The sequence below is a fragment of the Lipophrys pholis genome (assembly GCF_963383615.2).
Source record: "Lipophrys pholis genome assembly, chromosome: 8".
In the NCBI taxonomy this organism is placed as follows: domain Eukaryota; kingdom Metazoa; phylum Chordata; class Actinopteri; order Blenniiformes; family Blenniidae; genus Lipophrys; species Lipophrys pholis.
Genome location: NC_137630.1, coordinates 31,149,685 through 31,164,557, shown reverse-complemented (window position 1 = coordinate 31,164,557; position 14,873 = coordinate 31,149,685). Strand labels below are relative to the sequence as shown.

Genomic DNA, 14,873 nt, shown 5'->3' with positions numbered 1-14,873 from the left:
CGGTTCAGACTGGACCTGATTGTGTACAGGGACAACGTTTATATACACATGAGTAAATTATTTTTATTAATAGATTAAAAAAAAAGGCCGTTTCAAAGAAGAAAGTCTTAGGTTAAACACCATAGACATTGCAGAATTGATTTTGAGTCCAATTTATTATTTATGTATCTGCCATCAGTGGGACTGTGTCAGGAAGGAACATCAGATTATGAGTCCCACTTTAATCCTGCCATGACGACACAAACAAAGCAAATGTTGATGGAACTGAGACGCATTACTGTCCTGCAGTTCCCGCTGTGTCCAGCAGGTGTCAGTATGAAGCTGAACGTTTGTGATCCTCGACGGATGCAAGTGTAGAAGAAGAAGAAGAAGAAGCTGCGGAGGCTGTTTGGGTCTTGTTGAGTCTCACAAAGGAAATATTCCATCTCCTGCAGCAACAATGAGTTCAGTTCAGGCTTTGAGAGACTTTATCAACGAGCGACTAACCGCTGCTGCTGGAGAAATATTCACGGTGTTCGAACAAACTATCGTCCAGTACGAGGAGGAGATTGACCGGCAACGAAAACTGCTTCAGATCATCTGGAAACCTCAAATCAAGCTACACAGAACAGGTACGGAAGAATGTGAACGAACACACGAATGTGACTTTCATACTTTGCTGCCTCTTAACAAGTTGTTTGTTTTAATTTTACCCCCCCATCTATGTTATGTGTGTTAAACATAAGGCCCGTGGGCCAAAACCGGGCCTGCAAGAGGCCCCCGGTCAGGCCAAACCACCGAGAAAACTATACAAGATTTCAAAGAAAACCCATATTCTTACATATTACTTCAGAGTAGCGACACAACACTGAAACCCGAGCTGAGATATCTGTGATGCTGCCATGAAAGCTAGCTAACTAGCATTAGCCTCGGGGTGAGTTTGTAAAAAACACCCAGAATGCAACAGTTCTACAAGGTTTCTTCACACTTCAGGGTATTTAGCACCAGAAGGTGATACAAATTTGAGTCCCTCAAGAAAAAGGTCGGGAATCACAGAGTCACTGCTGGAACTCTCGATATGTTTCCTTATTTTAAGCCGCGTTTTGCACAGGTTGGCGAGTTTTCTGAAGCCGAGGTTGTAGAAGTTGCTGTTTTATACTGCGCCTGTTTGTTCTGTCTTCACGTGGCTAAACTTTATTTTGACGTCACACCAGAGCCCCCGAAGCAACATGCCTGTGCCGAGGAGCAGCACTTCCCCCAGCAGGAAGACTCCAGCGGGCAGCCGGAGGAAGTGGATCCCCCACAGATCAAAGAGGAAGAGGAGGAGCTCTGCGCCGGCGAGGCAGGAGATCAGCTGCAGCTCGGCCTGGAGGGCGGCTCCTTCATGATGGCGTTCACCGACGAGCAAAGTTACTTCGATCAGCCTGAGTCGGACTTCGGGCAGCCGCGTTCTCCTGACCCCGCGGCTGCTGGCGGATGTGATCCCAAAGATGGCGAGAATGTCGAATGTGGGTTGGATGCAGCGCTGGAGGCCGGCGGCGGATGTTACGGTGAAAGTGTGGACGACTCTTCGCCGTGGCAGAAGCAGTCTGGAAGTCAGACTTCGAAGCCTTCCTATGAAACGTGTAGTCAAACGTTCAGTAGACGCCGCCCGCTGCTGCATCACCAGAGACGTCGCGCCGGCGAGAGGAAACATTCTTGTAAAATATGTCGTGAAAGTTTCGGTACACACAGTGATTTGTTTGTCCACATGAGATCGCACACGGATGAGAGGCCGTATTCCTGCGAGATGTGCGGGAAAAGGTTCGGCGTGCACAGGAATCTGTTGGTCCACATGAGAACTCACACAGGTGAGAAGCCGTATTCCTGTGCCATGTGCGGTCGCAGTTTCAGTAAGCACAGTAATTTGTTGCGCCACATCCGAACTCACACGGGTGAGAAGCCTTTCCCTTGTTCACTGTGTGACAAGAGCTTCCGTCAGCAAAGCCATTTGTTGCGCCACAGGAGGACTCACAGAGAGTAGTCGCTGAAAGTAGTCGCTCGTTGGAACACAAAGCTTGGCGACTCAGTCACAGGAAATATCCCAATATTTTGTTTGCAAACGGCAAATTTTCCTGAGCGTGTCCAATCAAGTCAGACTGTCAAAGTGTTTGGAATTTTTTTTAATGACCGTGTTGCTTTGTAACAAAGTGCTTTTTTGAAAATGTGAAATTAAAAATCGTCTCTTCTAACAGTGGTATGGACTCAGTGGGTCACTCTATTTCAAAATGCATTTACATCTTTACATCTAAAATGAATAAACGTGGCTTGAACAAGGTCAACAAATCAAATCTTAACTTTCTGATTGAAACATTCTTGTCAACCAGCGGGACAAAGTGAAGGGATTATATATGTATGTTTCACAAATGATGTTCATTGGATGCATCTGAAGAAGGCATTGGATTAATTATGTGGAGAGAAAAATAAAACGTTCTTTATGAGCTTCATCGATCCGTATGTGGTCTTCAGCTCTGCTTTACTGACCCTCAGGGCGCCACTTGAAAATCCTCAATTAAATGGAAATTACTGATTGTTATTGGTTTATTACATCTAAAAACAGAAATGTTTCAAAATATTGGCCTTTATTACATCATTGGTTGGGTCTAACACCGAGGTATTCACTAAATATAGTGTTTCACAGTCAGGGGAGGGGAGGTTGATGACGTAATCAAATTTGTATTTATTTACTGAAGTCGATTTTGAAAAATGGAATCCTGATTTCAAGACGGGAACCGAGGAGCAACAGTATTTGTTGTTTTTTTATTTGTTTTTTTTGTTTTGTTTTTATTGCACTGTGGGGGTCCGTACTGCCCTTTGTGGGCTGCTTCAGGGGCGGAAACGCATTTACAGTATTTACTTTGAGAAATGAGGAAAAACCTGCAGTTCCCCCTTGTGTCCAGCAGATGTCGGTATGAGCTGAACGTTCTTTGTGATTCTCCAGTAAAGCGAGAGAAGAAGCAGCAGCTATGGAGGCTGTTTGAGCTTGTTGGTCCCTCGGATGTGTTTTCGTGTCTCAGAGGAAATATTCCACCTCCTGCAGCAACAATGAGTTCAGTTCAGGCTTTAAGAGACTTTATCAACGAGCGACTAACCGCTGCTGCTGGAGAAATATTCTCCGTGTTTCAACAAACTATCGTCCAGTACGAGGAGGAGATTGACCGGCAACGAAAACTGCTTCAAATCAGCTGCAAACCTCAAATCAAGCTACACAGAACAGGTATGGAAAAGGGGAATGACAACATGAACGTGTCTCGTGGAGGATCGTTATATTTCTTTTTGAAGCTCGCAGGCAGAAATGAGGCTGCAGTTCTTGTTCAAAGTGAAATAACAGGAGTGATTTTAAAGCAGAAATCTTCAGCATTAGACAGAACATCTGTATCACAAACAGAGGAAACGGTGTTTGTGCTGTTTGCAAACGGAACAAGTGATTTATTGACACGCAGTCTGAGCTCACATGATGACGTTACTGTGTTTTGTGCAGCTTTCACGATGCGCGTTTATAATAGAGGCATTACGGTAAATCACAATTAAGGTGCGTTCAGGTGTTGCTTCTCACAGAAGCTGTTGCATTCATGCCTTTTTATTGTGTAATTGTTACACCACACAGGTGCTGTCAGTATTTTTCAAATCTGCCGTTAAATGTGTATATTTTCAACTGTCTAATGCATGTGTGACCGTATCCCTCAGTCCATCTTCTATACTGATCTGTCCAGTTCAGGGTTGCGAGACGCTGAAGGTGATCCGAAGGCGGGGCACAGGACAGGTCGATATTCATCCATCACTGTGAAACATTCACATCCATCATATCAGTGAAACTTTGCGTTGTGTCCTTGTTTCCCTCCAGAGAGTCCACGGCAACACGTTGGTCACCAGAAGACGAGCTCCAGTCTGGAGCAGGAGGAACACGAAGCTCCACACATTAAAGAGGAAGAGGATCTTGTTGAGGTGACTGTTACCGATGGTGAAAGTGACCATTCCCACGACTCTGTGAGAGTCTTGACCGCCCAGCGACTCACCGCTGCTGCGGTGGAAATATTCACTGTGTTTGAACAAACTGTCGTGCACTACCAGGAGGAGATTGACCGTCAGCGCAGACTTCTGGAAATCAGCGGGAAACCTGAAGTTGGATCACACAGAACAGGTACGGGTGTGACTGGTGGAGCATCCTGATCATGGAAAAGTCTGAATGAACACATGAATGTGACTCCTGATAATTAACTCTGGTTTCACGGATCAGTTGGTTTTGTTCCGCAATGGTGATGGAATATTGGTGGCTCGTAGTTGACAAACTTAGAAATGGACGTTTGTTTTGTAGTTCAGGCGGCTCTGAGATGGGGAGCGGTCAAATCCACACATCTCTAGTCTGCTGGTTGAACGTTCTGACTGATGTTATATAACGTCTTTTAAAGTTCAAATCGTCCTGAGGAACTGTGTTCTTGTCTAAATAAACGTACCAAACACGGACGTTTCTATGGCATGGTGGAACCGGCCAACTGTTGACAAAGTACCTTTATATGAAGGGGAAATGGGTGAGATTGAAATCATATTCAAAACACATTTTTACAGCTTCTGTGTTGAGTCAAGTTTTGAACTGTAGATATTTGCTTGTATGTGTGTTTGTCATCACATCACTCAAGTTCTTCTGTTGTCTTCTTCCTTTTCAGAGCTTCTCCGGGGTCATGTCTGTAAGGACGAGCAGTTCTTTCACCAGGAGGGAAACGCCAGTCCGGAGCAGGAACAATCGGTACTTCAGCAGAATGAAGGAGAGGAACCCTGTACCAGCCAGGAAGGAGAGCAGCTCGCTCTGAAACTTGAAGCGGACACCTTCATCGTGACTTCTGCTGATGAGGACAGTTACTTCTGCGAACCGGACGCAGACGGCGAGCAGCTCCACTCGTACGATTCCGACAGCTACGATCCAAAAGGCAAGCGCACTGATTCCAGATTAACTTGAGACGATGAGCTGAAGCTCGGTGTGAAGCGAGACGATGACGGTCAGGACAGTTCTTCATGTCTCTCGGCCGAGTATCTCCGAGAGCCTCCTCATGACCTCCGACCCAGACGCTGACCGTCTTTATGTTGTTTTGTCTCTCCAGAGTTCTCGCAGCACCGGTTCTACAGGAGGGAGCATTTCATCAACCTACAGGCAAACAGACTGGAGGGGGAGGAGCCGGAGCCTGGGCCAATCACAGGGCGAGGGGAGGGGCCTGATGCCGGTCGAATGGGAGAGCAGCTCGGACTGAATCTCGAAACTGACGGCTTCATGGGGACTTCCGCCGAGGAGCAAATTCACTTCAGCGAATCAGACGCTGAGCAGCTCGTCGCTCGTCGCTCTGAGATCGCCGACCGCCACGGTCCGAAAAAAGGTCAGCGTTTTGACTCGGGACGTAAAAATGCGACGCTGGAGGCCAAGAACATCTTTCACAGCCACAACGCCGACGACTCTCTGATGTCGGAGTACCAGCCTGAGACTTTCAGGCGTAATGTCTCTTTGCTCATCCACATGAGGAATCACACACGTGAAACGCCTTTCCTCTGCACCACCTGCGGGAAAAGGTTCCTTAACTTATCGTCACTGAAAAGACACGCGATAAACCACACGGGTGAGAACCCTTACTCTTGTGCGACGTGTGGCAAAAGTTTCACTCGACAGAGTTACCTGCTGGTCCACATGAGAATTCACACAGGTGAGAAGCCTCACTGCTGCGTCACGTGCGGCAAAAGCTTCACTCAACAAAACAACTTGTTGGTCCACATGAGAACTCACACGGGTGAGAGGCCGTATTCATGCGAAACGTGCGGTAAAAGTTTCAGTTTGCATGGTAACTTGTTGGTCCACATGAGAACCCACACGGGTGAGAAGCCATATTCCTGCGGGAAATGTGGGAAGAAGTTTAGTCGACGGGACACTTTGTTGGTCCACACAAGAACTCACACGGATGAGAAGCCATATTATTGTAAAACATGTGGTAAAAGTTTCAGTCAGCAGCGGTATTTGCTGCGTCACATGAGAATTCACACAGTTTAGAAGCCAAATAGGTGTTGGACATTTTTTTCAAAGTAAGTCTGCATTAGAATTCACACAGGTGAGAGTCATTATCCATGAGGAGCAGCTTTTGGACTCCAAAGGTCACGTGTTGAGTCACATATACATTTATGAGCTGGGAAGTGTTAAACTTGTCAAATGTGCTTGAATGTATCAACACAGTTATTTGTCTGATCGCATAACAATTCACACAGGTGAGACGCCGCATTCCTGTCAAACTCGGGGCCGTTTACACGGCAACGGTTTCAAGTGAAAACACAAAACCTTCGCTGTGTGTTGGGTTTCCGTTTACACGACAGCGGTGTTGGAGCTACTGGAAACGCGGCTCTTTGGAAACGACTCCCAAGGTGGAACTTTGCGAAAACACTGGCGCTCCTTGGGGAGACGCCGGATAACACGGCTACCGAGCATGTGCACCACGGTATAAGTAAAAAGCTCTTGTGCACATTGCAAAAACAACCAACATGGCCGGGCTTGCCGACGACACCTTTTTCAGCGTTTCTGCCTTTGCCGCGTGAACGTGAAACTTTTCCGAAACGAAGAGATTCCATGTGAAACGTTGCGTAAACGGGAAACATGCGTGTGAAATGTCACGTTGGAAAACTTCACCTGTGTGAGCTGGTTTAAAAGTCAACAAAGGAACTGGAAGTGTAATGTTTGTGGTCAGTCGGTCACTGTGTATTGTGTATTATTTATTTTTGTATTCTTTATGTGTGACTGGATCCACGACGAGTTATTAGACGAAATCCAGTCAATGTACAAACTAATCAGCACTTAATCAACATAAAACCATTTAAGCTCTTTTTGCTGTAGTTGTGGTGTCGACGGGTCTCTGGTCTACAGATCCTATGAAACCACCGCCGTCTTCCATCCTCATGCCAGTGTTTCCCTGGAATCACCTGGATTAGTTACAAGCACCCTTTAAAGAGGGTTTGGAAGTCTAATATAGATCCGCCTCTCGTGGGTCTTACTGCTGGACAAACGGACCCCGGGTTGCATAATGAACCGGCGAGAAGCACAATTCATTTTTATTTCTCACACGGCTGCTTTGTTTGTGTGTTTTGAAAAATGTGACGTTAGAAATCTTGTATGAGCAGATGTGAACTTTGAAGGAATGGAAATAAAACTAGGAATCCAATGGGTTTTGTCATTCAGTGTTTGTTTTTATTGAGTGTGATCGAGTCATAATTTAACTTTTTACTCTACACTACACATTTTGCTTACATCAACACGTCTGCTGAATGTTTGAAGCCTTTTATGGAGTGTGCGTCTGAAGCTTGTCTTGAAACTGATTACATTCATCATTTATCTTTCGAACAAAAGGTTTTGAAATAATCGGCTAAAACATACAAGCGAGATGTTTTGGGGTTCAGACAAACACCCTCAGTTGTAATAGTGAAACAGGAGATGGTTCCAATGAATGGAGGTCACTTAACATCACAGCACACATTACATTTCAGCGATTCCTCAAATCCAAGTTATCCTGACAGTAAATTGTCCAAAATCATGAGGATAGTTTCATCCATACTGGTCAGAATGCTGGAGAGGAAAACAATGTTTGATGATTTCGTGAATGGGCTTTACATTCTGTAAAAGTTTCTAACTCTGATCGTGATTGGTTGGTTATTATTCTCCAAATTATTCCCGTCTTGCATGTCTTGAACATTTACAGATATTCCAGACATCACCTCTCGTTGTAATCATATTTTTCTCCAGCAGGTGTCAGTATGAAGCTGAACGTTGTTTGTGATCCGCGAGAGAAGAAGAAGCAGAAGCAGCTGTGGAGGCTGTCTGGAGCTTGTTGTGTCTCTCAGAGGAAATATTCCACCTCCTGCAGCAACAATGAGTTCAGTTCAGACTTTAAGAGACTTTATCAACGAGCGACTAACCGCTGCTGCTGGAGAAATATTCTCCGTGTTTCAACAAACTATCGTCCAGTACGAGGAGGAGATTGACCGGCAACGAAAACTGCTTCAGAGCCGCTGGGAACCTCAGATCAAGTTCCACAGAACAGGTATGGGAAAGTGTGAATGAACACATGAACGTGTCTCGTGGAGGATCGTTACTTTTATTTTGAAGCTCGCAGACAGAAATGAGGCTGCAGTTCTTGTTCAAAGTGAAATAACAGGAGTGATTTTAAAGCAGAAATCTTCAGCATTAAACAGAACATCTGTATCACAAACAGAGGAAACGGTGTTTGTGCTGTTTGCAAACGGAACAAGTGATTTATTGACACTCAGTCTGAGCTCACATGATAACGTCACTGTGGCAGCTTTTCACGGTGCTTGTTTTTGATAGAGGCATTACGGTAAAAAAATGATGATGCGTTCAGGTGTTGCTGAAATGAAGTTAAAATCGGTAAAAGTGTGAACTTCCCCAGTGAGAAAATTATATTGGAAAAAAAAAACCACTTGTTCAGAAACACAGAAATATGTGTTTCTTGGGGGAAGAAATGTGCACAGGCACAGTACAGAAACAATGCTGAAAATAGTCAGTAAATGCTAATTATAAAATAAGGTTCCTGTCGTAGAACTTTCAGATTTGAGTTCCGCATTTTTCACAATTATCTAAAAAAACTCAAAAGACAAAGTCTTGTCTGGATTTGGTTCAAAAAAAAAATTTGTATCTGTATTCTAAAGGTAGTCCCCACTCTGACAGGATTTTTGAACATTGTTCCAAACTATGTAAGGTAATATATTGGAGGGTGTTCCACAGGGTTCTGTGTCAGGCCCATTATTGTTCTCATTGTACATTCTTTCACTTGACAGAATCATTCAAAATCATGGCATAAGATACCACAGTTATATTTATTGATCAAATCAGGCAATTCAGGTACACATACTGAACTTGCAGTACTTCTGGCTGACATAATGAACAGGATGACTTAACATGTAATGAGGATAAAACAAAAGTTCTTGTAATCAGTAATGTCACCGACAGAGAAAATTGAAATGGGAAAAACCATGTTGAACTTATGAATGTCATCAAAACAGCATTTCTTCAGAAAACATTCCAGGAATCAGACCGTTTCTAAACAAATGAGATGCAAAGAGGCAGAGTCATGCTTCGACTTGACTACTGTGAAGCTTTTTTTAAATATTTATTCACTGGGTTTCCCAAAACCACAGATGACAGACTACAAAGGGGTTGAATATTGTAAATATATCACATCCGTTTTAGCAGTTTTTAGCTTGCAAAAGCTACCAATGACATTGTTTCTTCAACATGTGAATTTAAACACTTAAAAAGGGAACAAACTTCAGAAACGGAGCATTTACCTCAACAATCACAAGTTTCCTCAACATATAATAAAATACACAAATCCCACTTGTCATGACACTTTGCTCATCCATCCATCACTGTAAAACATCCCCCTCCATCACATCAGTGACTTTTATCTTGTTTCCCTCCAGAGAGTCCACGGCAACACGCCGGTCACCAGAAGACGAGCTCCAGTCTGGAGCAGGAGGAACATGAAGCTCCACACATTAAAGAGGAAGAGGATCTTGTCGAGGTGACCGTTACCGATGGTGAAAGTGACGATTCCCACGACTCTGTGAGGGACTTGACCGCCCAGCGACTCACCGCTGCTGCGGTGGAAATATTCACCCTGTTTGAACCAACGATCTCCCGGTACGAGGAGGAGATTGACCGTCAGCGCAGACTTCTGGAAATCATCCGGAAACCTCAAACGGAATCACACAGGACAGGTACGGGTGTGACTGGTGGAGCATCCTGATCATGAGACTCGCTGATCAGCTGGTTCCTTTTCCTAAATGGTGACGAACCGTCACTGGTGGCGGGTTTTGAGAACTCGTCGTCTTAGTTTGTGTCATGTGACTTTGGGGGTGATGGAAAAAGAAGTGTCATTTTGTTTTGAAGTTTTCTGTAAACAGGAAGTTCATCGGCACGTCAAGTGTCTCTGTTACGGAGCGATTCAATCCTCTGAAGGTCATTTGTGGGATTGGTTGAGTCCAAATGTGTTGTTGTTTTTTTTTGTTTGACTTTTTTCATTCAAATCTCCGTTAGAAACACATTTCTAGTGTTCAAACTGAAAAACTGAGATCTAATGCCACCTTCGTGTTAAACATTTATTATCTGCTCATTGTATAAAAATCCATTATTGTTCTTGTCAGTCTTGTATGCAGTCCACTTCCTCCATTTTATCTAGTTGAGCTTCCTGGAGGATGAGTATGTGCATTAGTTTTATCGTTAAGATTTCTTCCACAATCTATTTTTGGTGGTGTTTCCATCCTCACCTGTGTTCCTCCTGAAGAAGTGAACCAGATCTCTCACCAGGAGCCGAAATCTTTTCTATATTTGCATCAGTTCACATCTGTGTGGGTAAAGCAGGAATAAGCTCCAGAAGAAAGTTCCTCTGGAAACTCTCTTGTCTTTGACCTTGAACAGAAACGCCGCCGCAGCATGTCTGGACGGGGGAGCAGCTCCTTCAAAAGGAGAGAAACTCTAGACTGGAAGAACCGGAGCCTCTGCAGCTCAAAGAGGAAGAGGAAGAGTCAGAACCTCTACAGACCCGGGAGGAGGAAGCCTGCGGCGCCCTGGAAGGGGGGGGAGACGGCGAGCAGCGCCGCTCGTATGATTCCGACAGCGGCGATCTGAACGGTGAGCCTCTCCACACTGAAACACCTGGAAATGATGAGCCGAAGCTCGACGTGATGCGAGCGATTCCGGGGCTTCCTGAGGCCTCGTTCACACGACAAGGTTACAAGTGAAAACACATCGCTTTTATTTTTGTTTGAGGAAAGGTACGCGCTCACACCGCAACGTTTTAAAGACGATGTCTGTTCTCACGGAAACACTGAAAACAATTGAGTTTTCATGTTGGGCCACTAGTGGGCGCTGTTGTTAGTTTTTGTAATGAAAACACACACACACACACACACACACACACACACAGCAGAGAACAATGTAATACATAAATAAATCACATTCACTGTAATAACAAACCACCAAGCTGGGATTGTTATTATGGTGACCGTCAAAATAAAAGCACCAAGTCCCATCAGAATATGGACTGGGAGTCACAACACTACGGAGGCCGCCATGTTTGTTATTGTCCCTGTACTGAGCATGTGCAGAACGACTAGTTACTACGACTGTGGTGTCCATATGCAGTGGCAGCGTTCAGCGTTTACATTTTCGACATGGAGTATTTTCAAAAAGGTATTATTATATCATTAAACACATAATAAATGACTGTGAGGTTTAAAACAAATAAGTAGTAGTAGTAGTATTCACGGTGGTGTTACTGCATCAGCATTAATAGAAAGAGGATGCAGACACTGATGGTTTCATGTGTTTTCACTGTTGAGGTGTGTTTGAGGAAGTACGTGCCACTTCCTCTTAATACTTTTACCTTTTTTGACACGACGGAGGAAACGTTGTTATTGTTTATCTACTCACACACGTGCACAGTAACTATTTACTCTGGCCGTGCAGCGCAGCGCAGCATTCTAGAAAAGTTGCGTTTTCACCCGTTTTCATGGAGTCTGGGCATTTTTTAGTTTTTGTTTAAAGTTGTGTTTTCAGTGACTCGTAGCGCCGTTGTCGTGGAAACCTAAACCCCAAAACACTCCCGACAGTTTTGTGTTTTCACTCTGGAGCTGGGATTGTCATCGCAATGCTTTACGTCCAGGACTCTCGTATTGTCTTGTCCTTCCAGAATTCAACAGCAGGACGATTTCCAATCCGCAGCGTGAAGAACCTGAAGTTCTACGTGCTGAAGAGGAACCGGAGAAACGAAAAGCTTTACAGGTCAAAGACGAACTGGAGGAGCCGCGACTGCTGAAGCTCGAGACTGAAACTTTAATGGTGACGTTGACCGAGGAGCAAAGTCTCCCCGGTGGACCAGAGCCAGAACCGAACAGCGAGCGGCTCGACTCAGGATCGAGTCCAAACGAAGAGCTGGAGCCCGACGGGATGCGTCACAGTGACGACGACGTGGACGATTCGGGAAATGAACCTGCGAGGGAAACGGTCCGGAAGCCTTTCAAATGTGACGTCTGCGGAAAATCATTCAGGTACATGTCCCAACTACAGAAACATCACATCACCCACACGGATGAGAAGCCACACTCTTGTCAGACGTGCGGTAAAAGATTCAGACGTAAAGATTCTTTCTTAATCCACATGAGAAATCACACGGGTGAGACACCTTTTCTCTGCAACACCTGTGGTAAGAGCTTTACCAACTCGTCGTCCCTGAAAAAACACACAATGATTCACACAGGTGAGAAGCCCTATGGCTGTGTAACATGCGGTAAGAGTTTCATTCAACAAAGTAATTTGCTGGTCCACATGAGAACTCACACAGGTGAGAAGCCCCATTCTTGTGAGACATGCGGGAAAAGTTTCAGTCGACAGAGTTACTTGTTGATTCACATAAGAACTCACACGGGTGAGAAGCCTCATTGTTGTTTAACCTGTGGTGAAAGTTTCAGTCGACAGAGTCAATATTTGGTTCACTTGAGAACTCACACAGGTGAGAAGCCACATTCTTGTGAAACATGTGGGAAAAGTTTCAGTCGACAGGATACTTTGTTGGTCCACATGAGAAGTCACACAGGAGAGAGGCCGTTTTCTTGTGAAACATGTGGGAAAAGTTTCAGTCGCCAGAACAATTTGTTGGTCCACATGAGAAGTCACACAGGTGAGAAGCCATACTCTTGTGAATCATGTGGGAAAAAATTCAGTCAACACAGTATCTTGGTGCGCCACATGAGAACCCACACTGGTGTGAAGATGTATTCGTGTGAAACTTGTGGTAAAAGGTTCAGTGCACGTGGTAATTTGTCAGTCCACATGAGAACTCACACAGGTGAGAAGCCGTATGTCTGTAAATTGTGTGGTAAATGTTTCAGTATACAGAGTAATTTGTTGGTCCACATGAGAACTCATTCTGATGACAAGCCGTACGTTTGCCAGACGTGTGATAAAAGATTCAGACAGCACAGTAATTTATTACGTCATGTGAAAACTCACACAGGTGAAGAGCCGCTTTCCTGTGAAATGTGCAACAAAAGTTTCAGTGTACACGAATTTATGCGGCACATGAGAACTCACGAAGGCGAGAAGCAATATTCTTGTGAAACTTGTGGCAAAGTTTTCCGTCGACAGGATAATCTGTTGGTCCACATGAGAACTCACACAGGTGAGAAGCCGTATTCTTGTAAAGCCTGTGGGAAAAGTTTCAGTGTCCAGGGCAATTTGCTGGTTCATATGAGAACTCACACAGGCGAGAAACCTTATTCTTGTCAAACATGTGGAAAAAGTTTCAATCAACATGGGATTTTGCTGCGCCACACGCGAACTCACACAGGTGAGAAGCCGTATTCTTGTCAATCATGTGGAAAAAGCTTCATTCAACAAGGCTTGTTGTTGCGCCACACGAGAAATAACAGATGTGGGATCATGGAACCTTCAAACACTCAGAATTATTCTGAAAGTGAAGCTTCAAAATGAGACCATAACGCCGATTAGGAAGCAATTTTGATTGATGTTTCCTCAATCTGTGGGCGTGCTCCATCACTCAGAAACTCTGTGGGTCACATGATAGCTTTTTCATTTTAAGCATTACTGCCGTCAATGTAAAGCAATGTTTGGGAACACGCTAAATTAAAAAGGCTTAATGTTTTTGCAAAAATGGGAATTTCCACAAAGAACTGGAACTGTAATGTATCCTTGATGTATATTTTTTTATACTATGGGAAAGTTTTGATTTCGACGTTTTTCAGTTGTGCCTACCATGAATGACATTTAATGTCAAGTTTTCTGTTCTCTTGTGACTTTACATAAAGATATATACGTTCAAACTAATGTTTACTTCATTTCATGGTATTATCAACTTAATTATTGAGTGTTTTATACTTTAAGAGACATCTGGTGGATGCACTGCGACGCATCATCAGTGCTGTGACCTGTGGTCATCGTCAGACACCCTCATCCACATTACATTATATTACATTACGTCAATTTAGTGCAGGATTTAGTAAATAGTTTGTCATCATATCTTGTAACCAATTGTTGAATTAAGTCTATGGAACATAATATTTCTCCAACAAAAGGTTTATTTGGAACAATCAACTATAAAAGCAAGATGTTTTGGTGTTCATCTAAACACCATCAGTTGTAATACTGAAACAGGAGACAGTTTCAATGGATGCACACCAGGAGGTCACTTAGCATGACCTCACATTACATACTACATTTCATCCATTCCTCAAATCAAAGTCATTCCGCCTGTAAATTGTCAAAAATCACAATTAATGTTAAATGTGCTGTGAACAGAGAAACTAATTTCAATGAGAAAGTCGGAGACACACACAACTTACCAAATCATTAATGAATGATTTTGTGCTTGAGCTTTACATTCTATGTAATTATCCATCTTTGATGGTGATTGGTTGGTTATTCTTCCCCAAATTATTACTGGCATCTCTCTGGGTTGTTTACAACCAATCAGAAATTGCAGGCATTGTCAGTTCATTCAAAACATTTGATTACATGTTTCTGTCTCATGGATTATGTATTGTACAACTATCAATTCAATGATCAGAGGACAGTACATTGATAAAAGAGCTCCAGCTATTTCAGGTGAGACGAACAACCTGCAGTTCCCCCTGTATACAGCAGGGGTCAGTATGTGATGCTCCAGAAAAGCGAGAGAAGAAGAAGCTCCTTTGGTGAAGCTCTTGTGATTCTACGTTGTGTTGCGGAGTCTCACAAAGGAAATATTCCACCTCCTGCAGCAACAATGAGTTCAGTTCAGGCTTTGAGAGACTTTATCAAC

General features: G+C 43.9%; 3 protein-coding genes across 3 annotated transcripts; all 3 read left to right on the top strand.

Moving 5' to 3' along the window:
* Window positions 1-349: 349 nt before the first annotated feature.
* LOC308112831 (uncharacterized protein) lies at window positions 350-2,473 on the top strand. Its single transcript, XM_080468594.1, has 2 exons — window positions 350-611; window positions 1,194-2,473. The coding sequence occupies exons 1-2, from the start codon at window positions 440-442 to the stop codon at window positions 2,000-2,002; spliced, it is 981 nt and encodes a 326-aa protein (XP_080324720.1). The 5' UTR covers window positions 350-439; the 3' UTR covers window positions 2,003-2,473.
* A 498-nt stretch (window positions 2,474-2,971) lies between these two features.
* Window positions 2,972-7,217, top strand: LOC308112999 (uncharacterized protein). The gene is made up of 5 exons (XM_080468862.1): window positions 2,972-3,235; window positions 3,863-3,963; window positions 4,090-4,159; window positions 4,683-4,943; window positions 5,115-7,217. Exons 1-5 carry the CDS (start codon window positions 3,064-3,066, stop codon window positions 6,044-6,046), a joined length of 1,536 nt encoding a protein of 511 aa, XP_080324988.1. The 5' UTR covers window positions 2,972-3,063; the 3' UTR covers window positions 6,047-7,217.
* Window positions 7,218-7,816: 599 nt separating this feature from the next.
* On the top strand, window positions 7,817-13,898 carry LOC308113935 (uncharacterized protein). The gene is made up of 4 exons (XM_080470506.1): window positions 7,817-8,078; window positions 9,478-9,774; window positions 10,475-10,687; window positions 11,748-13,898. Exons 1-4 carry the CDS (start codon window positions 7,907-7,909, stop codon window positions 13,544-13,546), a joined length of 2,481 nt encoding a protein of 826 aa, XP_080326632.1. The 5' UTR covers window positions 7,817-7,906; the 3' UTR covers window positions 13,547-13,898.
* Window positions 13,899-14,873: the final 975 nt, after the last annotated feature.